Source organism: Aythya fuligula, chromosome W, assembly GCF_009819795.1.
Source record: "Aythya fuligula isolate bAytFul2 chromosome W, bAytFul2.pri, whole genome shotgun sequence".
Taxonomy (NCBI): Eukaryota; Metazoa; Chordata; class Aves; order Anseriformes; family Anatidae; genus Aythya; species Aythya fuligula.
Window position 1 is genome coordinate 1 of NC_045594.1, and position 23,039 is coordinate 23,039.

The 23,039-nt window shown below is 42.3% G+C and overlaps 3 protein-coding genes and 2 non-coding genes across 16 annotated transcripts in view; all 5 read left to right on the forward strand.

Moving 5' to 3' along the window:
- The first annotated feature begins 103 nt into the window (after nucleotides 1-103).
- Nucleotides 104-2,649, forward strand: LOC116501405 (60S ribosomal protein L17). The gene is made up of 6 exons (XM_032206936.1): nucleotides 104-192; nucleotides 275-315; nucleotides 1,252-1,386; nucleotides 1,799-1,897; nucleotides 2,114-2,305; nucleotides 2,564-2,649. The coding sequence occupies exons 1-6, from the start codon at nucleotides 153-155 to the stop codon at nucleotides 2,609-2,611; spliced, it is 555 nt and encodes a 184-aa protein (XP_032062827.1). The 5' UTR covers nucleotides 104-152; the 3' UTR covers nucleotides 2,612-2,649.
- Nucleotides 1,639-1,705, forward strand: LOC116501483. Its single transcript, XR_004254447.1, has one exon. It is a non-coding gene; the product is annotated as a small nucleolar RNA SNORD58 (small nucleolar RNA).
- LOC116501484 lies at nucleotides 2,402-2,469 on the forward strand. The gene has a single exon (XR_004254448.1). It is a non-coding gene; the product is annotated as a small nucleolar RNA SNORD58 (small nucleolar RNA).
- Nucleotides 2,650-2,846: 197 nt separating the features above from the next.
- Nucleotides 2,847-5,722, forward strand: LOC116501406 (UPF0729 protein C18orf32 homolog). 2 transcript variants are annotated; one of them, XM_032206937.1, is made up of 3 exons: nucleotides 2,847-2,896; nucleotides 4,197-4,449; nucleotides 4,631-5,722. In XM_032206937.1, the coding sequence occupies exons 2-3, from the start codon at nucleotides 4,222-4,224 to the stop codon at nucleotides 4,703-4,705; spliced, it is 303 nt and encodes a 100-aa protein (XP_032062828.1). In that variant the 5' UTR covers nucleotides 2,847-2,896; nucleotides 4,197-4,221; the 3' UTR covers nucleotides 4,706-5,722. The 2 variants fall into 2 exon arrangements, with proteins under 2 accessions (XP_032062828.1, XP_032062829.1); XM_032206938.1 differs by having other exon boundaries at nucleotides 2,853-2,896; nucleotides 4,194-4,449.
- Nucleotides 5,723-7,950: 2,228 nt separating this feature from the next.
- Nucleotides 7,951-23,039, forward strand: part of LOC116501471 (dymeclin) — a 135,373-nt gene continuing 120,284 nt past the window's right edge. For 4 of the 11 annotated variants that reach the window (XM_032207069.1, XM_032207068.1, XM_032207067.1 and 1 more), the window contains exons 1-6: nucleotides 8,145-8,239; nucleotides 10,655-10,727; nucleotides 13,182-13,359; nucleotides 20,163-20,215; nucleotides 20,799-20,892; nucleotides 21,700-21,833. In XM_032207069.1, coding sequence (XP_032062960.1) covers nucleotides 13,220-13,359; nucleotides 20,163-20,215; nucleotides 20,799-20,892; nucleotides 21,700-21,833 — 421 coding nt within the window. In that variant the 5' untranslated portion in view covers nucleotides 8,145-8,239; nucleotides 10,655-10,727; nucleotides 13,182-13,219. Of the gene's footprint in view, nucleotides 7,968-8,128; nucleotides 8,240-10,654; nucleotides 10,728-13,181; nucleotides 13,360-20,162; nucleotides 20,216-20,798; nucleotides 20,893-21,699; nucleotides 21,834-23,039 lie in introns of those variants that run through there. The other 7 variants (XM_032207063.1, XM_032207065.1, XM_032207066.1 and 4 more) reach the window with 5 other exon arrangements.

The following is a 23,039-nucleotide window of genomic DNA, read 5'->3' on the forward strand; positions in this document are numbered from 1 at the left end:
GGCATATTTAGATTTAATCGTGGAAAATCTACTCTCCGAGGGGCCTTTTCAGCTAGCTGTCGGCTCTGAGGAAAGAGCTCAGCCTTCTCCATGTCTGTATTAGAAGCTTAATGTGATTTTTTTTCCCTTTTCTTCGCAGCTGAGCTCCCAGGATGGTCCGCTACTCGCTGGATCCGGAGAACCCCACGAAATGTGAGTTGTTTTCCAACCTTTATTTCCATGTTACACCCTAAAATCGTTGTTTTTTTAAGAAATTGGTCTCTTCTCTCCGCAGCATGCAAGTCCCGGGGCTCCAACCTGCGGGTGCACTTCAAGGTACGTGGCCGGTGCGCGGTGGGGAAACCCAAGCTGGATTTTGGAAGCGGGTGGCCTTTATTTTCCCATTTTATCAGTTAATTACCGAAGTGTGGTGCTGTAGGTTACGGCCTGCATGTGCTCAAGCTGCTTGTAATGACCTTTATCCGCAGGAACAAAAATAAAGGTGTCTGTTCTTAGATTGCGGCCTAATAGAGAAGGAAACAGGCAACTGGGGGGAATTAGGCTAGAAATAGTGATTTGTTGTATTTGCCTCTATTGGGAAGGATTTCCCTGCTCGTCCTGTCATTTTAGTGGCCGAGAAGTATGGCAGCAAGCATTTGACATGAATGGTGATACGAGTTCACTGGTAAACTGTTTGCAGGGAATAAAAATAATTTGGGGTAATCACAAAAACAAAGCTGAGATTATGCTTTTCTGATGAGTGTTATATAGTGCAGGTGAAGAAAGTTTTATTTTGGTTTGTTCTTCTATTGTAATCATATATTAAATGGTGTATCAAAGAGTAAATACATTAAGCACCGATACCTTATCCTTAATTTTTCTTCTGATGCTTTTCACTCTCTCTTTTTTTTAATCCCCTTACATAGACGTTAAATTTTGTGCCTGGTTTGTATAGCTTGTGTTCTCATTGCTTCCTGTGAGGTGCCATATTGGATGTTTTAGCAGGAATTTATCATTCAGGCTTCCGTTTTTTTGGATTAGTGGCCAAAGAGGGAGCTGTGATAAGGAGAAATCCTGAGTTTTAAAATTGTGGGGTGGAAAGCTCGGGGTATAAAAACAGTATAAAGGCATCAGAGAGCTGTGAACTCAGTAATGGGGGTCATACTAAGAATTGTAGGTGAAAATCCAGTGCTTTTACTCCCATTGTAACGTGGAAAGAAGCGTTAAGAGAAGCTTTCACTGGGTTTGTTTGTTTTTTCTTCTTCTTGTCAGAACACTCGTGAGACTGCCCAGGCCATCAAGGGCATGCACATCCGCAAGGCCACCAAGTACCTGAAGGACGTGACCCTGAAGAAGCAGTGCGTTCCCTTCCGTCGCTACAACGGAGGCGTTGGTAGATGCGCCCAGGTGAGGGCTGGGATGAAGACCTGGGAAGGGTTTTGGGTTCGCTTCCTTACGGAAGGAACAAAAAGCGATGTTCATGTGGCGTGGATGATGGGCAGTCGTTGATAACACCGTGTGAAAGCATCATTTTGAGCCAAGAGTTGCTCTGAGCTCTGATACAGCAAGCAGCACACCTATTTGTGGTATCAAATACCAGATTATATTTAATTCTGTTGGTTTGCTCTTGTGCAAGGTGTAGAATCTCGTTCCCTTCGATTGCTGTGATGACTTTCTTAGGACACCTTTGGATTCAACGTGAAAAGAAATTCTTACTCTGAGCAATCGAAGTAAAAGGACGCGTAACGACAAGCTAATAAGAATAAAAGGGTGAATTACATCGTGCTGGGACCAAAACCCTTCTCTTTTTCTCTCACAGGCCAAGCAGTGGGGCTGGACGCAGGGGCGCTGGCCCAAGAAAAGCGCGGAGTTCTTGCTGCACATGCTGAAAAACGCGGAGAGCAACGCTGAGCTCAAGGTGGGTCGGCTGGATGTTATTAAATGCACCCCGTTCTTGCGTCTCTGTGCGTTTGTGCCCCAGAGGAAGCTCCTAAAATCCCCCAAAAGCACGAGAGGGGGAGAGTTTGGTGCTTCTCAGCCTTGCGGCATCGCGGTTCTGCTGCAGGATTTATTTGTGGAGCGAATTAAGGCACAATAAGGCTGAATCCTTTGGTTTTTATTCCTTTTTACGTAGGGGCTGGACGTGGATTCGCTGGTGATCGAGCACATCCAGGTGAACAAGGCCCCCAAAATGCGCCGGCGCACCTACCGAGCCCACGGGCGGATCAACCCCTACATGAGCTCCCCCTGCCACATCGAGATGATCCTGACCGAGAAGGAGCAGATCGTCCCCAAGCCGGAAGAAGAAGTGGCTCAGAAGAAAAAGGTAAAAAAGCGGAGTGCTTTTAAGAGGGTTTTGGTGGTTTTTTTTGGTGTTAAAAATCCCGAATTTGGGTAAGGGGGCGTTTCGGGGACGGGAAGGTTGCCGTGATGACTTCTCTTAGGACACCTTTGGAGTACCCGTGAAAACAAACACCGGTTCTGAGCAACCTCAGCATCATTAGGCGGCGTTAATTAATTAGGGGGGGTGATTAATGAATTAATTAACTAATTAACGCCCCCCCTGTGCTCGTTGCCCCCGCAGATCTCGCAGAAGAAGCTGAAGAAGCAGAAGCTGATGGCCCGGGAGTAGCCCTCCCCCCGCCCCCAATAAAGCTCTGTTCGCACCCGCCCTGTCTCCCGTCTTCTCCGCGCCGATGACGTCATCGCGGTGACGTTACGTCTGCGTGACGTCACGCCCCGCCGTGACGTCACTCCCCCGAGCCGGGGGGGGTGGGTCGCGTGACCCGCGCGCGCCGCTTCCTATTGGTCGGGGTGGGCGGGGCGCGCCCGCCGGAAGTGCGGGGGTTGCTTCCGGTGCGGCGGCAGTCGGGAGGGAGGCGCGGCGCGGTGAGGACGGGGGTAGCTGCGGTCTCAGGTGAGGGGGGGAAGGGGTGTTTTTTTGGGGAGCCACCGCGCCGCCGTTCGTCTTCAGGGTTTGGGGAGAGGGGAGGGAGGCAAACGGCACCGGGAGACGGAGCTCGGCCGTGTAACGGCGGGTGGGGGACGGCTTGGTGCCGGGGGACGCCGCGGGGATGGGCTGCGTGAGGTGGCCGGGCTAGGCCGGCTCGGCCTTAAGGGGCTGAGCAAAGCCGTTTGTGTGCCCGGCCTCTCTGTGTTTACGTAAGAATGAGCGACTGCCGGCCAAATTAAGCGCGGGGAACAAAAAGAGTGAATGTGCTTGTATTTGCAGTGTCACGCTTGCCCTCTGCGCTGCTTTAGGGAGAAACAAAAGCCTTTAGCACAAAGGAGCAAAGCCTAAAGAAATTAACATTTCACCCTTTGCTGTCGCCCTGTTTGTTTTTCCTAAAAGTAAACCCTGCCAACCACGCAACAGCATCACGGAATCACAGGGAAGGTTGGGGGGAAAAAACGTTTCAATATGTTAGCCACTGGAACTAAAACAACCGACCTTGGTTCTGTAGCTGGCAGAAGTTGAACTTATTTTTCAGCCTGGACTCTTTGATACCCAGTGACTGCACAGACTCTGTCTATTCTCGGAGAGGCAGCCTCTGTTTATTCCCCCACGTATATTCTTTAGCTAGGGGCTGAGTCCTCAGCATCACACAGAGGATTTAATATCTAGGAAGTTCTAGAAGAGGGAGCATAAACCTTTTCGAAGGGTTTTAATAGATTACCTCGTTCCTATTATGTTTTTATTTCTGCCTTTAGAGACTCAGCTCCTGTAAAACTGCCTTTGAAGTGGCAAAAATTACACTTAGAAGCAGTTGCCTGGAATTGATGTTACCAGGGAGTGGGGCTACACTTGTCTAGGGCAGTTTGGGAAGAGCAAAGCAAGGATCCCAAACGAGGATTGGCCCTTCGGATCACTGCTTATGTTTTTTTAGTTTGGTTTAAGCAAAACCTTTTTGGCTATGTCTTTCAAACTTGCAGCTGGAGGGGTGATGAATTAATAGCAATCTTTGTTCTTTTTTTTGTTAAGATGCCAGGAATCTCAGCCTTATTGTTCCTGAGGACTTTATAACATGGGAGCGTATAGCTGTTCTCGAGGAATAACGGCAGCATTTTTGAAACTTTAAAAATCTATTGTTAAAGAACCTTTTCTGTTTAAACGTTAACTAAAATCCTTTCTTGAGACTTTGCTTTCTTACCTCGTTGCATACAGAAAGTGTAATCTGAGGTTGTTTTTCTAAATCTGAGGTGGTTTTTCCTAGCAGCTTTGTCCCAGAACAAGAGGAAACCATGGTGTGCATTCCCTGTATCGTCATTCCCGTTCTTCTCTGGGTCTACAAGAAGTTCCTGGAGCCGTACATCTACCCTGTCATTGCACCTTTCATTAAGCGCGTGTGGCCCAAGAAAGCCGTGCAGGAAACGACAGGCACAAAACGAGGGCAAGGAGGCAGTGCTGGAAACCCCCGGGCACCTTCAGCCAGCGAAAGGGATAAGGAGGATGAGTCTGGAGTTCAACGAGTAAGATTAATGCGTTTAAGCCCCAAATCATCACATGTAAAATCAGCAGATGTAAATCTGGGGGCAGATTTCTTTATAGGTTTTCACTGGCCTTGCTTCTGAAAATCATTTTAATCCCCAAATGTCACTGTTCTGGTCTCTTTTGACGTCTCCTTTTAACGGTGCTCTCTTTTATTTGCAGTTTGAAAGCAACGGGGTTGCGAATGGAATTGCTGCAAAGAGAGCCACAGAACTTCCTGACAAGAAAACAGATTAAAGGAATTCATTCAGAAGGATTTCATTCCCTGGTGTCCAATACGAACTGGTGATTGATATTTCTCTCACTTTGAGGCACTTCTTTGCACATTTCAGCTGAATAAAACCACCTATCACGTACAGCAGAAGGTCTCTTTTGCCACTAAAAATGGCAGCTAGCAGATTTCTTATTTAAAACGTTTGAAAACCGTGTTAAATTATTCTTCATTTCCCTCCCTTGGAACCACTTTGCATCTATAACCTATCGGGCATGACTAGAGATTTAGGTGAAATAGTTTATGGATTAAGCTAGCTTTGGAAGATAAACGTGTTGCTTCTTAGTTTCACTGACTGCGAGTGCAATACTTCATTCTTCCACTTCGAAACTAAGCTGTTCTTGACCTCGCTAGTGAACTATCAATTGCATTGTGGCAGCATAAAACATTACGGTCAACTTCCGAGGAATACAGACTGCTGTGTGAAATTTGCAGATGAGCTAAAAGAGTTACGCTATATGCAAAATTTCCTTAGCAAAAAGTCTTGATTTGATACTTTCAGTCATTTTTTTTTTCTTTAAACGTTGTGCCTTTCTTTCCTGAAAAGGATCAGCAGGTGCATGATGCAAGAGAGTTGTTGCGTTATATTCTGTTGCAGTGGTTTCAAACGATGCAGGTCTGTGTTTAGAAAAAAAAAAAAAAAAGGGACTAAAATCTTTTACCGTGCTTGTGTAATTTGAATGATAATAAAGCAGGACTTTATTTAAAATTTAGCTGCTTCGTACAGTTGTTCTTAGGAAAAGCTGTAGACAGTCCCCAGCCTGAAGGAGTTCATAAAACTACGCACTTCACGATAAACAAAGTGAACTGAGCAAGTCCACCTCTGCCTCCTCCTGGGAAGATGTTTTCCGGTGCTGAATTGCATCCCAAAATGATGCCTTTGTGCTTTGTAGGAGCAGAACTAATAATTCCTGCTTTGTCCTTCTCTGCCAAACCAGAGGACTCTCTAAATGATTCCAAACTAATAATTAAACCAACAAAAAAAAAATATTTCAGCAATTTGGGGTTGCTATTTAGGATTTATCGCTTTCCCAGAAGTCCTATGGGCATACCTTTTTTTTTAATATATATAAATGTTTCCTGGATAATACGTAGAGGGTGGTATCTAAAGGGTATAATGATAGCAAGAAGAGCTGGAAAATATTTTGGGACTCAATTCAATCCTATTACACGTTAAAGGGCTGTGCATTGAAGTGGTAAGAGGCAACTTGCTGCCCTTGAACTGACACCGGGGTCTGGGTTCGTTCTTGAACCGTGTTTTCTTCTACCGAAGACTTATTTGCCTGATAGGCCTGTCAGATGCCTCTGGTGAGGAATGTTGCTTCTTACCACTGCCTGTTTTTTTGTGAAATCGTGGGGATCAGTCTGCAGTGTTCACAGCAGGGTATCGGACCATTGTAATGACTTGAATCAGAGAAAATTCCTTGTCCCATGTCACCTGATGCTGCTTTCTCTCCCTTAATAAACCAGCCTATAAGGAAGTGAAGTTTGTATTACTGTGAAATCAGCTTTCACAACACCCTTTCAACATAAGCCTCCATCTGATCGGTGTTTCACAGACAGAGCTTTCTCCTAGACTGGTATCCCTTTGTGATATTAAAAGCTGGTTTTGTTATTCTGAGCATGTGCACGTGGCATAACTCATGCAATAAAAGACAATACTAACTGTGCACGTTTTGCACTAAGGAGCTCCATCTTGCTCCCTCATGCTCGTGTCTTTTTTCCTACTGAAATAATTTGAGGTGAAACATCTGATTTGAAGACACCAGAAGCTTACTCCATGCTTGGGGCAAAAAAAGAAAATATTAGTACTGTGTTAGTGCACAGTAAAGTACACAGTAAATCAGACTGCAGTGAAAACTAGGCTTCCAGTTGTGCGCTTAGCACTCTAAACAAGTACAAAAAGGCCTGTCAAAAAGCAAAGCAGGCAGATAATGCAAATACGTCTTGTTTGTTAGAATCACACCGCTTGTGCTTTCTGGCATGTTTTAGTACATCCAATAGCTGTAGTTAAACAAAGGTGAGGAATACGCAGTATAAAATTGGCCTGAATGAGGCATTCTCTAGAAGTCTTGACAGGAAATCAGTGTTGCAAATCTGTTTTTATTCTCTTCCAGGAATAGGTCAATAATCCTATCGGAGTGTAAATAGTTTAGCACAAAAATAATGTGCAAAACAGGTGAAAGAAACAAACTGCCTGCTTTTACATCCCGAAGTTGGGCAAGGGTGCAGGAGGTCACCTGCAAAGTACTGCACAAAGTTATGTTTAAGAAAAGCAAGCAGAGAAAAAAGAAGGAAGTTCTGAAATGAGAGTACAAATACCAAGAAAAATTAACTGAGTGAAGTTCTTCATGTTACTCAGTAGAAGCAAGATTTACAGATCTATGGCAGCAGGTGGATGTCTACCAGAACTTAGTAAAGCAAGGTAACAGCTTCGTTTCCACTGAAGACTTTTAGAAAATAGCAAACTAGGCATTTTTAGGCACCAAACCACTTGTGCAGATCTCGCTCTAAGATCTCCAGTGCTAAAGCTGTCTGGGCGGATTCAAATCCTGTTGGGGATGGATCAGAAAATTCATTTGCTTGAAAATACCTGAAGAAAATGATAAATTCAAATGAGCCATTAATTTTTTTTCCACTATGGGGAGGTCTGGGTGTGACGTGGTGCTTTCCGTGTGGTTCTTGGAGGAACCTGGATGCTGAGGACTTAAATAAAATTAATTTGGGGACTGGACTGGATGAACGCAGAACTCCCTCCCAAACTCCGCCATTCAGTGAAGCGCACCTCTATATTCCAAATATGTTCAAAAAACGTAAACTAAAGTTGGAAAAGCTTTATTTTGCTAATTATTCAGCGTCCTAAGGGCCTGAACGTACATTTGTAGGAGGTTCTGTGAGGTAAAACGGGGCGCCAGCAGCCTCCAAAGGCTGCCATGGATGTGGTGCAGAGGGATTTTTATTTGGGTGTGTTTATCGGCCAGGTGAACTCCACCCGAGGAGCAGCAGGAATTACTGGGGGCAGCAGGAATTACTGGCGGGCAGCGCTTTTGCACCACTTTATATTTTATTGTGTATAAAAACCCCACAGGCCCCGCCGCCACAGCTCCCTGCCGAAAACTACATTTCCCAGCGCGCCCCGCGCCGCGCCCCTCTCCCCCCCCCACCGGCGGCCCGCGCGCATGCGCGCTGGGGAGGCGGTGGCGACGTGGAAGGCCGGGAGCGGCGGCGGTGGGTGCGCGCATGCGCGGGGGGGGGGGTGCGACCGTTAGGGGCCGTGAGGGGACCCTGAGGGGACCCTGAGGGGGCGGCGGGGGCCGCGCTCGTTCCCTTCGTGTGCTCGGTTTCGCCCCCCGGCGCCGCTATTTTTTGCTGCTTTTTTTGTCTCCGGGTGCGTTCTGTGCTGGCTTCCTGAGCCCCGAATCTCCCCGGGTGTGTTGAGTGCGGGGCGGAGCGGGCTGCCGGGCACCCAAATCCGCCTCCTGCCGTCGCCGGCGCTGAGGGTAAGGTGCTGGGTTCCCCTGGTGGCGGTCCGAGCTGGCTCTGTGGGTACAGCGCTGTTATTTCCTCCAGCCAGTGCTTCTTGAAGGCAGGGGAGCGGAGAAACCCCTGCTTATTGGGCTCGTCGCCTGATTGTAGGGCACCGTGTTATGTAACCCCCGATTTTACCCCTTTTTCAAGCAAAAAAGCGGCCAGGTTGCTCCAGCTGGGGTGAGTGGTGTCGCTGCTCGGGTCGCAGGGTGCTGAGGAAGGCCCTGTTCCCTTTTCCACCCCTGCTGCTGCCTCAGGGGAAGCCCCTGGCCGGGTCCTGCTCTGGGGCTTTAACACCATAGCACCTCGTGGGATCAGTTCAGCAGGAAAAAAAAATAGAGATATAGCAAATAAACGCTGAACTTAGGTGGCTTGGTGATTTTATCAGGTGGCCAGGAAGATCCCAGGGTGGTTTTAATGCACTGATGGCTGACAGTTGGGCTCGCAGGTTTGTTAAGCCTTGTGAATGTAAGAATCCTCCTCCTTTTGTGTGAGGAAGGTAACAAGAGTCAGAGATCCTGCTCGGTGGCTGATGAGCTGCTGTCAGAGAGGGTGGATAAAGGTGGTGATGACATTTCCTCAACGTGGGCTCTCCAGGGTGGAAAGCCTATTGAACCTGCTAGTAATTATACAGCTTCATTCGCAGTAGATCCTGAAGAGGGGATATAAATCGTGATGTGTAGGGCAGTATAAAATTACGTATGCGTGCAAAACACATTTGGCTCTCTGTACTACGTCTGCCTTTTGTGCTGGAGGTAGGTTTCTGGTTGTGGGAAACATTTCAAGCAGATAGCTGTTGTAAAAATGCACGTAATGCCCAATTACAGGAGAGCAGAGATGCCAAAATAACTGTGTAGCCTGTGAGGTAGATCAGGATTTAAAAATTGCAGCCCTTTTTAATGGTGTCTAAGCATCTTTCTGAGGCTAAAAGGTAGCTGAATTTTTATTTCTGAAATGCTGCCGTGGTTGATGGACAAGTTCTAGTTGTGTTGGTGGGAAATAAGGAGAAGGTGTTAAATGTGTGCAACTGCAATCCTCGTGTCCTTTCCGTAAAGAAATAATAGATCATCTTGGTTGATTAAAGCACTGGGCGACTGGAAGAAATTGGAGAGCAACTCCTGGGTTCTGCAGCTGGGCCCGTGCATGCAGACTGGGGGACAAGGGGCTGGAGAGCAGCCCTGCAGGCTAGGACGTGCTTTGTTCTTTATATTTTTTGTTTTTTTAAGCTCTGTCTTCCACGATAGTCTTGCTGAAAGTTATATTTTTTTCTCCTAATGCCTCTAGCACAAGCAGCAGGAGCCTCACTGGTGAGGGCAAACAAAAAGAAATACCCGTCCAAGGTGAAGAGCAGGATTAGTGTTTGAGTTGTTGCTCCTTGAAGCTTTCTCACAGAGGTAACATCTCTTACTGCCCTCGTGCCTTCCCTCTGTGGAGAGATGTGCTACAAAACCTGACGCTGTCGTTCTACCCTCGGATTTGTAGGCGTGATGAAGTAATTATTTAATAAAAAGTTACAGCTGGAATTATGTAGGAGAAACAGAAAAGTTGCTGGTTGCTTTTCCAGCAAAGCAAGCAGTGGACAACTCAGATAAATTGCTCGTAAAGACTTTAAGATGTGGTTTTCTTTTCTTGCAGCTGAGCATTCCACTTCATAACGGTGGTGTCCAAAAATGTACCTGTCCCGAGGTGCTGGGACAGATATAGATTCTAAAATCTAGTTTAGATCCTAAAATCTCCCCCCCATTGGTTGTAAGCACCTGGTAGATGAGGGAAGGTGAAATCATGGTAATGGGTCGATTGCAATCTGCGAATGGCATCAGTGAAATATTTCAATACGATATTTCAACTGATCAACTTTCAGGCTGTTCGCTGAGAAACGAGGTTGTCCTGAAGATGGAAAAAAAATAACCAGGAAGGGTGAATTGGCAGATTTTGGAGGTTAGCTTTGATGCTTTCGGAGGACATCTGGAAACATTAGGCTCAGATCCTGCATGTGAATATTCAACTGTGAGGAATAAACAAGGCTTAGACTGTTTATTATCCATGGGGGCAATCTCTGCTCATGTGTTTTGTAGATAAACGTTGCATGTGATGTTTAATCCACAAAGATTTGACTGTAGGTATAAATATTCCTCTAACATGAGGGAGCAGAGAAAATCCGAAGACGTGTGGGTAGTAGAATTCAAATATTGGAGCTAAATAATGCCTACTGTTCCTAAGTCTTCTGGGAAGCTCTGTCTTAGGATTTTGTGGGACGTTTTAACATTTCACAGGTGAAATGGGGTTTGAAATGCTGGGTTCTTGGATGCAAACAGGAATTAGGCATTGTGTCAGCTTCCTCGGTACTCGAATATGCCGTGTGACATCTCGTGTTCTTGTCTTTTCAGTGATTCTGGCTACTTTGGCTGAAAGGAAAACAACGTCCTTTTGGATCAGTTGAGAAAGCAGCAAATTGTAAAGGTAAGCCAAGTGTTTATTATATAGAATTGACTTTTTTTTTAGTTTTTCAGACATGAAAGTATCAGTTCTTCATTTATTTTCCTGAGGTTGTATTCAAGACGCAGCCAAGAGGCTAGATTGCCCCAAAGTCGTCTGTACAACCGTTCCTTATTCTTATATTTTAAAATGAGCACTTCATAATATATATATATTTGTTTATATTTTGCCATATAGAGATATATTGATAGCTGTATCTTCATCTGTGCACGCAGAGTGTTTTTCAGGCTGTCTGCAGATTCAAGGGCAGCGTGGGAAGGGGGAACTGCTTTGCTCTAAGCCAGCTTTGCGGGCTGGATTAGTAAAATGTCAAAGTTGTGCGACCAGTTGGGGACTTAGTACAGGAATTATAGGTCCAGTATTAAAACTGTTCAAACAGAAGGTGGAGAGGGTGTGACAAGCTTTTCTCCAAGCCCAACAGTGCACGTACTGCTCCTCCATTTGTTCTTGGAAGCTGCTGCTGTGTCGAAGCTCAAATTTTTGTGCATGCTGAAGGGCAAAGGAAGATTTGGCACGCGCCAAGCTGTGAAGAGACGTCGTGTGTCTTGCCCAACTGCTTTTAACTTAAAAAGGAGAATGATAATCCTGTAACCACTGTTAATAATTAACATTCAGGTCCTGTATAAGGTCAGTAGGCATAAGATTTATGAGTACCCCGATCTGTTTGGGATTGGGGTGGGTCCCGATGCGCAAAGCCACCTCTTGCGTTCGGTCTGAAGCATCTGCTTCTTGTGGTGGAGCCGAGTTCCGCCACTGAACAGATGTTGGATGTACAACAGCATGACACAGACCAGGTTATGATCCTTTGGGGGTGTTCCCAGCTTGTTTAGGAACAAAAGTTGTTACTGGTAGTGGGAACAATGCCATATTGAGCTAAATGACTTGCTAATAAATTGTTTCTATATTTTTTGAGCGAGCAGATGAATCACTTTTCAAGAGAAATATACCTTTTTTTTTTTTTTTTTTTAACAAGAACTAGTTCAGAACTCGTTGCCACCTGAACCTCAATTCTTCTACCTTTAAATGATGATCCAGTATCCTCTTATTATGCAATTTTGTCTCTCTTCTGCTTTATTCTCTAGCTTTTTATTGGCTTTATTTCAAAGGCAGTACACACTGAGTCTTGTGTTTTTGTTTGTTTGTTTTTTTTTTTTCCTTGAAGTGGCAAAATTCGTTTTCAGGTAAGATGCGTTTGTTCTGTTCTAGGAGTAAACATCTAGAGTTTTGGAAATCTTTTTAAGCTCATGCCATCTAAGAATCCCCCAGTGCTTCTCTGCAGAATTCCCTGGCAGGATCTTACACTAGACCACTTAAATTTTTCTTCCTGCAGGTGATCCCCATGACCAAAGGGCTTCTGCAGGTGCTCCAGGTAGTGTCTTGAGAACTTTTTTTTTTGCAAAATTACCTCTGTCAGGTAATGAGGTTATTGTACCTCTCTCCCTTTTGGTCAGGCTTAAAGGGAGCCTTTTGAAGGAGACCTCTTTATTTCTTAATAGTCTCCCTTATTCAATCCTGACTGTACTGGCATCCTGCTCCTGAAATATTTGTGTACTGTGTGCTCACGCTACATCTCTAATACAAGTTCTTCAAGTAGCCTCCACAACGGCTGCAAACATTGCAGATTTTGGTTGCATCTGTTCATTTCTTTTCAGTTTTCCTTATTTTGTTTTTACTGTTTATTAAACTAACTGCTGTGAGAGTTGTCTTGTCTGGAATTAGCTGCTTCTGTGCAGATGATGAGTCTCAGCAGATTACTGCTAGAGTGATAATTGATCCTGCGTCTTCGTTGAGACCAGGAGTTGCTTCTGGGAAGCATCTTCTACTATACCTGTTCCTGTTCTTACTCCTTGTGCAAGTTCAGCATGGGAATTTAGGTTACCCTGTCATATGTTGAACAGTGACCACCACGTCTTGGTCTCAAAGTCTCTTTCGAAGTCTTGTTCTTCACACAGAAGAAGTAGAACACAGCTAATAACGAAAAGGACATTTGGAGTGCATCTCTGTCAACTTTGCAGCATATCATCTAACAAACAGTTGTGTTTCTGAGTTACTTTCCAGCTTTTTTTTCTCCTTGACTGCAACCTACTACATTATTTCACAAAGTTCAGGAGGTTCCCGTGCGGTTGGTAGCGCCTTTCCTCGGTTGCTTTGGGATATCTGTGCAGTAGTGATAACGTTTGTGCTTAGTGTGGAGGAGGTAGGGATCTTCAAGGTGCTAACTTTATTTTTTTAGATGAAGATGATGTAGACCTAAGTTTGTTGAAAGAAAATACTTCTAATGCCTTCCTACGTGCCTCTGTTTTCTACTTTTCAGTAACTCTTTAAGGCAGTGAACCAAAGCCTTACGGATTGCTGGTTTAAGATCTGGATATCCCTTATTTGTACCAAAGGTTGCAAATATTTCTTTTCTTTTTTAAGAAATGAAGATTTAGAAGGTGATCTGCCAAATAAAGAAGATGGGAGCGAATAGCAGCAGCATCAGCGAGCTTCCGGAAAACGAATACCTGAAGAAGTTGTCAGGAGCAGAGCCCATCTCCGAGAATGACCCCTTCTGGAATCAGCTGCTGTCTTTTAGCTTTACCACTCCAACAAACAGGTAAGATGGTGCTTGTGGAAGAACTAAACCTTGTAATATATTTATAAAAGTGAGAAGTCTGAAAACAAATGAGTATTTTTTAAATATATTCCTATTTTAGGTAGCAAGAGAATAAATGTCTGTATAAAACACTTTTTTGTTTTGTTTTTGTGAGTTCCTTTTGTCCTCATAGCTATATTTGCTATTTATTCCCCCCTGATAGACAGGAAAAAAAAAAATAAATCAAAAGTGCACTCTGTAGTGTTAGGGAGGATTTTTTTGTTTGTTTTGGGGTGGCTTTTTCTAAGCTGAGCAAACCTCTGGTGTTTCTGCAGCGCCAGAAGAATCCAATGCATGATGTTTCCTCTGAACTTACAGTGAATTGTACATCCCCTGTGGCTTAATTGTAGGTTAGCTGTTGAGTTCCTTAGTCCCTGTCTTTTTTTTTTTCCTCCTCTTTTACGATTTAAAGGAAGTTTGGCAGTTTGGCACTCTAGCAAATGATGTGGCAATAAACGGAACGTGCTCTCCGTAGCACGTGTCCAGAAATACGTGTGTTCAGACTCATTTTAACCCAAATCCATTGCCCTGCATATGGATTATCAGTTTTACAAGAACAATCTGGAATTCTTAATCTCTTTTTACAATTTACAGAGTGACCTGATACTTCTCTGTCAGGCAAACGTCGTATTTAAACCCTTTATTATTAGCAGTATTCCCTTGTGAAGTGCTTAGCTTTTGAATAAAGGTTCTTAAATGTCTAAACACACTTAAAACAGGTGTAAATAGACCAGTATGTGTTACTGCTGAAATATGGACCAGTTATCATCTTTAATCAATTGAAAATATATTTGAGAACTGTTCTGGCCGATGTTACTCACATCTTTCAATTATTTCTTAAATCAGAGATTCTGTCAATGTGAATGAAAATCAAAGATTTTTTTTATAGAAGGGGTAAAACTGGTGCAGAATTTGACTACGCTGAGCTCTTGAGTATTTCGTATAAATGAGTGATTGAATAAAGGATGAAACACAATTTCTAGTGAGATAGTTCACGTGTTTTATGACTTCAGGGAAAATGGTCAAGGTAAGCAACCGAGTGGCATTTACTAACCTCTATTTTTGTAATGATAGCGGAGAGGGAAGGATTTTGGCTTCTGCATGATGAGAATAGCCAGAAATTAGCAAGAAAACCTCAAAGTGTTGTCAAGCTTGTAAAGGACAGTACGTATTTGGCAGTGGGTGAGGGAACATTGCTGTCTCTTCTCTGAGGAAGCAAGAATTGTTTAGAGCCCACCTGTGACAAGCTGGACTGTATTCTAAGAGGTCATGTATTGCTGCATTGGGGCTTTTAGGGGGAAGTAAAGAAGTAAAGAACTTCCTACCGAGGTAAAAAAGTCTTTCGTAGCTTGATTTTATAATTTTTTTTTGTGCCTATTTCGTGGTGTCATATCTGGTGCAAGATGAGCGTGTTTAAAAAAGGAAGAAAAAATATTAAAAAAACAAAAACACACAAACTTGATCCAAAAGCAGGTTGAAAGTTTAATTAGCTGAACACCAGATGGTGCTCTTGCCTGGCAGCTGGAAGAGATGTATTTTTAGAGACATCTTTTGTCCAGCTTAATTGGAAGGAAGCTGACATTTCCCATGAAGTTGCACCTACCTGCGAGAACCGTTTGACAAATGATGTCAGACAACGTTGGCTGCACAGCACCCTCAACCGTTGTCTAAATCGGATAACCTTGCCTGCAGGGACAGAACGATAGAGGTCAGTGTTCATTTTAGAGATTGAAAGCTTGTGGAAGATCAAGTGAACCCTGTTTTGTTTTAATGAGGATGGAGTGTAGGTCATACTTTTGACAGGAGCAAGGTGCTAGTTTTGGACTGTTGGGGAGAGGAGCCAATTTTCACCTGTCAAGACAGAATTTAAAGTTTTCTGCTCTTCCCATTCTATTTTCCCATTAGTCTGTAGCAAAATTAGTGTGTTTATAGTAGGTGACACAATGCCTTAGCCACCAATCTACCAACACTTGAAGGAGAATGTTTGGAATCTCTTAGGCATTTTTCCTTCTTCTCTGTTCCAAATGAGTCCGAGTACCTGCTGATCGCAGCTGCTAAAGGAAAATCTTCTGGGCTGACATCCTCAATTGGATCTTTTTCATTATTTGTTTAATCCCCAGACTCAGAAGCTCAAGACCTGGGCTTGAGAGTTGATCTACAGTTGATGATTTTGCCTTTTTTCCTTTTCAGTTTAGTTGATATCTTCCTCCATTCATCCATTATTTTTCATTTTCCTGCTTCTTTCTTTTGCTTTCTCTCCCCACCCCTACCTGATGGCTTAGTAAATGAGTATGCTTGAGAAAAACATATAAAAAAAAAGAGGTTTACACACACAATGTCTTCACTGGGTTTATTTTTTTGGCTTGGTTAACTTCCAGATCTGTTTTACTGATGAACACAAGGTGGTTTGCAGTTGCAGCTTGCCAAATACTGGTGCTGGTGACTTCCAAGTTGCTGCGTTGGCAATCCTGATGCAAGATAACTTACCCACGCAGCAGCCCTTTTGCATTTACATGGGTCCTGCCCCTGCACTGCCCCTTCCAATGTTTAGAAGGATCTTCCGTGAGTTGAATCAGGAATTTGTCACGATTACTGAGCGGGTAAAATACCTGCTGCAAAAAATCCTGTAATTCTGTAAAATTCAACGTCCTCCTTAGCGGTGTTGTAAGTTACAACACTTTTATGATGGAAAACTTAAAACGGAGTGAACTAAGGCAGAGCTTGCTGAAAATCATGTGCTTAATATTTACTGTCCTGCTTTTTTCCTTCCCTGGAGTTTTTAAATGAGTGGCTGCTTACAGAATAGTGTGCATGAGCCTTTAATGGGAAGACATAAAAACGAGCGACTTTTTATGTTGCCTTAATATGGCATGTTTTGAAATCGGTGCCATCAATTATGTGCAGCTTTTTATTCTTTGACGTCTTTCCTCTGAATACTCCATTAAAGTCAGCATTCCCACAGTATGAATTTACTGAATGGGCTGATTTTTCTGTGGGTTTTTTTTTTTTTTTTGTATTCAATGGCAAAGAGAAAACTGTCAGGAAATCTGCCCCCTGCTTTTTTTTTTTTTTTCTTCCTTTTTCAGAGGGGTTGGCTGACAGCTCCAATTCGGATCTGGTAGGTGTCCCTGTCTGTCTAGGTGTGTTTATAATTACAGTTTGTGCGCAGAGCACTTCGACTGGCAAAGCTGAGATGTTCTAAAACAGAACATCATTTTCTGCTGCTTAAAAGCCTCTTGCATCGTGATGCTTTTAAAATGAAAGCAGAAAAAACCATATTCTTCAAAGATAAGTGCTGGGAAGCAACTTTCACTCTCTTTTATTAGTTGCAGTTTTGCTCAAGTTTGTGGGGACTGAGTGTTGGTAAATATCAAGTCAGGCAACTGAAACAAATTCAAGCACTCTAAATTAACTCCACTAATTATTTCTTATTTTTTTTCTCCTTCTCTTTTGGAGTTAATGTGTTTTTTACAATATATGCCAGAACAGCTGTCACAGAATCTGGCTTTCTGGTAGGATGGAGCCAGAAATATAAATACGTTGTCAATGAAAACTGATTTTTCTTTTTTTTTGAGCACTAGGCTGCCTAATTTACCTTTCTTCCCCACCTTTACAAAAACAACAACCTGCTGATGAACTTCTTGTTTTCTAAGTAAGTGGAAGTACCAACAAAATAGAAAACTTGACGTGAGATTGGTGATTAAACAAAAGAAGAGTGATTTTAGCAGGACAGAGGAGAACGCATGCTGTTTAAATACCCTTTCAATATTGTTTTACTTGGTCCATAATTGCTACCTAAACATAATGGTAACTCATAATTTTTCTTTCATATTTTCACTACACTCTTCTGAAATACAAAAGGGCAATTATTGTGCTTGTTTCTCTTCCCCTTTGTCCAAGGGTAAGTGCATCCAATCCCCAGATGGCATTTATATGAATCATTTAGGTTGCAAAAAACCTTCAAGATCTTTAAATTCAGCCATCAACCTGACCTGCTGGGTCCCATCACTAAACCAGCCTCCCTGAGGGGCTGCAGGTGGGTTGCCTGCATAGTAATCCTCAGTGGTAACATGAAGCAGAGCAAGAGTTCACTTAGCTTGCTTGTTTATTGTTTATTATCACTTTATTAAATGATCTCTTTCTTAACAGAAGCTCGTTGGGCATGTGCTAATTGTTCTCATAGACCAGGCGATGTTCTACTCTTCCAGCCCAAATCAGTCTCCTCTATAATTGTGTCCTAGAGAATACCGTGCCTCAGAAGCTTAATTTCTGAAGCATTTCTTTTGTGCCATCTTAGGAATCTTGCCTCTGGCATTTTCCACCTAAATGTTAATATAACGTTATCTTCTGTGTTCACAGCACACGAAAAACCACGCAGACAGCTTTTTCCAGGCCTCTCACTTCTCTTTCCTGCCGGAGTTAACGAAAACTGCTTCTAAGCTAGTGCTAAGCTTTGCCCCAGGTACCTGGAAATGGGCTTGTATGTTTTTTTTTGCCCTTCCCACAGCCAGTATGCTCTCTTCATGAATTTATCCTTGCAGGCCGAACAATTAGCAATAGTTTTAATTCTGTTGGGTGTAAGGACATTATATTGTGTGCGTAGTAGTTCCCTCTCCCTAGGTGTCTTTAATGCTCCAACTGAAGCTTTGCAGATGTTGCCTGGTGTTGAGGATGGCAGGATTCAGGCCTGTACTCTTGTTCTGTGAACGAGGGGAGAGAGAGGGGTGGTTTATAAGCATTAAACTTCATTTTGGTGTTGTTAGGAGAAAGAATTGCTCCGTTGTTTGACTTCTGAAGTTCTGAATTTCTCGCTTGGTTTGCCCCCGTTCTTGATCCTGGCAGCTGTGCGACTTGTTCCAGGGTTGTGTGTTTTTGAATAACTTGGAGGGGGGGAAAAAGCAACGCTTGGAAGAATGCTTTCTTTTAAAACCTAAATGCTTAGAAATTAGGGGAAAATGAAATGTAATTAAAAGATTAGGGCCTACGTCTACAGCTTAAATCAAAAAAGCAATTACAATAATCACTCAGGCTGTATTCCAGAAGTCCCTAGCATATCTGGATAATAGGAGTTGGATCGTTTTTTGTTGGATTAAGATTATTCAGGACCTAAGAAGCCTGTAGCAGGTTGGTGTCCAATATAATGCTCATTTGGCTTTTCAGCACTAGGGAGGGAATACGTCCTGATGACAAGTGGCCAGCTGGACAAAGCAGAAGTCAAAACAGAAAAATCCTTTTCATCCAGACCTAGCAAACAGCACTGTGAGAAATCTTAAACTTTTAAAAAATGAATTTGTTTCTTTCTTGAAGTATTTCCTGTTGAAAAGCTTAGAAATACTTCTTTCAGTTCCTGTTCCTACCCATGTCTTGACCTCTTCTAGTCCTCGAATCTGGGCACAGGTTACTCATCAGAAATGAAATTGATGCTTAGGAAGCAACAGCAACTTTGGCAATCTGATAATGGCAATAATAATTTTTTTGCTATGTTTTTATATGAGAAAAATGCTTGTGTGGAGGCCACAATGTTGAGTTGAATTAAACCCCCTAAATGTTATCTTGGCCTCTTTGAATTGAGGGTGAGTGGGAGAGGAGAGTTAGCCCAAGAACTCCTGGAGAACAAGCGTCTTCCCCTGACTATTTTTTTTAGGGATTTATTCTTTTTAACACCTTCTTTTACTGGAAAAAGTGAAATATTCTGTTGGAGGCTTGGAAGTAGTGTACAGAATGAAGAAGAACAGTTTGTAACAGGGGTAGGTAAGATGCACTTCGAAGTGCACGAGAACTTTTTCCCCCCTGAAAGATGATTTCATTCTGACATCTCACTGTTTACCTACCAGATTCAGTTTTACCTCTCTGGTAGCTGCTTTTCTTGAGGCATTGGTTGAACATCCAAAGTTTATTCATCTACCGAGCCTCGTGTAATAATTTTCTGATGAAATCCATCACTGCACGCGTTTCATCGTTTCAGAAAAGCGTGTTGGTTTTCTCAGCTGTTTTGAAATGTGAGTTTGGAAACCGAGTTAATTTCTTAAGCGAAGTGGCATAGGAGATCCAGAGAAGTGTTTCATCTTTGAGGATTGATTACTTCATACTGGTAGGTTTGTAAAGATAGAAGTATATAAATATTTCTACGTGTTTGACACAGCTGGTGTTCAGTTTCAGTGGCTGTTGGCAGGTTCTGTGTTGGTGTTTTATTGCTCTTTTAAGCTGATGTTTTTCCATTGAGGCGTACCAGCAGGCGATTTAGTGAATTTATGAAAAATTTGGTATATCCGACGTGATTCTTGCAGTAAAGTAATAACATTGGCTGACAGAGAGGGGTCCTTGGCATAAGGTTGAATGTCAGGGTGAGGATTCTGAATTTACGCTTTTTAATAAAATGTTACTTCACAAGCTAACTTTTAAACTTTAACTTAAAACAATTTCTTCTGCAGGCTGCAGTTCTCTGCCCGTTTTCAGTAGCATCAAACCAAGCATGGCAACATCAAAGCCAGAAAGGTGGGAATAGAAACAAGCGATGGAGTGACATCATCTCACTGATGGACAATTCACTTGCAAATATTAATTTCCTCTTTTAATAGCTTCTCTGCTTCTGCAGCTGCAAGATGTGCTTCACATTGTACTGCTTGATACCTGTGTAAATCAGCTAAAGGATGGCTAAAACGAAGTGCTCCATAGCAATGCATAACTATTTTGTAAAGAATTTGCAGTTTAAGTGGGGGAACTCCAATTATTAATATAACCACTCTTTTTTTTTTTCCCCTTAGTGCGGAATTAAAGCTCTTGGAAGAAGCCACTATCTCAGTCTGCAAGTCTTTAGGTGAGAAATTGTGATATCTTATCTTTTTGCCACGTGGTTGGTCAGTAAATTTAAGAAACACGATGCGTATATCCATGTCTTTTTTTATATATCCCAAATTTTTAGAAACTTAGTCTGTTAACTATTTTTTCTAGAACTTAAAATGACTAAATCAATGAAATAACTCCACCCCTACTCTCTCTCTCTTTCCCTCTGTCCTCCAAGCTAATCAGGGGATGAAAGGGAAGGGATAATACAAATAACATCAATGATGTTAAAAGAAAGTAAAAGCTAGTTGTGAAAAACCTGCACAGTTTCCCCGATAGGAAACTGCTGTGCTGTATGCAAGCCTTGGTAAGGAAGTGGTATGGGGCTTCACATTTGGAATATTTTAAATTGAGGCTGAAAAGTGCAAAAAGAACGATCTTGGAGTAGCAGGGCATGTACTGGGGAATCTTAAAAGTAAAATAACAGCTGCATGGGAAAACATGCTGCATTTGATGTGGAAATACTTAAGGCATTAAAATTTGTTTTCACTCTGAACTAAAATGTCTCAACTTACTAAAGGTACCTAATTATCATGTCTATTCAATTCCTTACCTAGTTGAGAAGAATCCTCGAACAGGAAACCTCGGGTCATTGATAAAAGTCTTTCTTTCTAGAACCAAAGAATTAAAAATATCAGCAGAATGTCAGAAGTAAGTACCCAGAAAAAAAGCTGTGTGCCATTTCACGTTGTTTACCTTGCTTTTTTTTTTTTTTTTTTTTGCTAGCTGCTTTGCTCTAGCTAGTTAACATGTTTACAGACTGAAAGTTAAGACATTGTTTGAAATAAATAAAAGTGTTTCATACTTTATCAAGGATAGATCATGAAGTATAATTGTTGGGGGAAAAAATAGATGTTTGTGTTCCGTGTGGTGCATAGCCATAATTGTGTACAGAAGAGATGTGACTTCAGGCTAACTTCTGCCTTCCCTATTGTGAAGTCCTGAGGGGTTTTTGTCATAATTTTCTCTGGGTGGACCCCAGAGTAGTAAACATGCAGCACACATTCTCTGTTACCAGGTGGATAGTTCAGAACTCCAACCCCTTGGAACACAAATCAAATTTAAGAGAATTGACTAGCCAGTTGATGCATGAGATTTCCTTCCTATATGATAGGTGTAAGGGTTAAGAGTGTGTATTATTCAAAGCAAATGTCAATTTAATTCTTAAGTGCTTGATTTAGAGAGATTTTAAAAATCACCTGTCTACCTAGATCTTGATTAATCAAGTTTCTCGGGAATACTTTCCAATTGGATTGGGTTTGAGCATTAAAAAACAAAACAAAACAAAAAAAACACACACAAACCACTTTTGTATAAAGACACATTTCAAAAATGTTCTTTTTATTGTCTTCTGCTCTAGGAATCCCCTTTGTTACTCTGTCATGTATCGTGTGAGTTTTGATGCATGCTGGCACTTTACATGTTCCTGATTCCCATTTGTTTCTGCTTCCTTTCTAGTCACCTCTTTATCTGGCAGGCTCACAATGCCTTATTTATCATCTGCTGCTTGCTGAAAGTGTTCATCAGTAGAATGTCAGAAGAGGAGCTGCAACTTCATTTTACTTACGAGGACAAAACACCGGGCTCATACGGTATGTCTATGGCATTGCGAATAAAACAAATATTCCACAAGAAAGTAATGAATTCTGATGTTTCAGTGTAAGAATCCAAAACTCTGTTTGAAAACCAGAAGTAATAATATTGCCACATCGTACACCACCTTTCACTGTTCAGGACAACCTGCGAGATTGAAAGTATCTAGACAGTGTTAAAACTGGCTTCTTTCTTTGGAGTCTGAAGTAATTCGGTGTTTAACAGAAATATTCCCAGGCATCATTTGGCTTTTTTTTAAATAGTTGTTCAAAACAGGCATTGTAGATTTAGAATTGTAGACTTATTATTGGTCATACTATTTATAAGCAGTAGTGATTGGGTTTGTCACAGCTCTTTGATTGGAAGTGATCCTTCGCGAAGGCAAAAGCTAAAATGTGGCTGATGGGCAATAGTTCTTCCAAAAGTACAGGAAAAGTGAATTTAAGCAGAATGATTAAAAAGAAAAAGTGCTTCTCTAGGAAAAAAATGTGCTGCATAAAACAAGGAGATGGATGGGGGGAACGGCTGTATTATTTAAACAATTTCCCTGCTACCAGCTGGTTAAACAAACAAAAGAAATTAAAAAAAAAAAAAAAAAAGCTCACTTCTTGCTTTAGTGGTGTGGTGTAGCACGGTAAAAGAGCTGCAAAAGCTGCGATGTTTCCTTAGCTCGAACCTCTGCAATCTTTATTTTTTGCTCTGGGAGTTCCTAAGAGCATGGGATGACAAGTGGCTGTTATCACTGGGGTAGCTCCGTGTTTATAGGATCTTTGTTAGCACTTGACTGTAATTCTCTGTGACATTTATTAGTGATAATTTCGTGCATATTGATGGCAGGCGTACTTGGCAATCATCTTTGAGCTGAATGGGAGCTGGATGTTCCTGATTAGGAAGGTAATTGTGTGTGGTCTGCTGTTAGAGCAGGGGACTGAAGGCAGGAAATGAGTTCCTCATCAGCTTTCCCCGCTCAACTATGGGCTGAGGCCAGCTTCTTGTGCCTCGGCTTTCCACTTGGGGACCGTTTTCGGGACCTTTTTTGAGGTGTTGAGGTTCAGAGCATGTTATGCTTATGTAGCCATCCGTTTTTGTTGTGAATAAATCCTTCATGTATAAAGAAATCCTTTAAAAAAAATATATGGGGTGTATATATCAAAACCTTCACTATATGAAATGTATGAATATACACAATATGAATTATAATATTA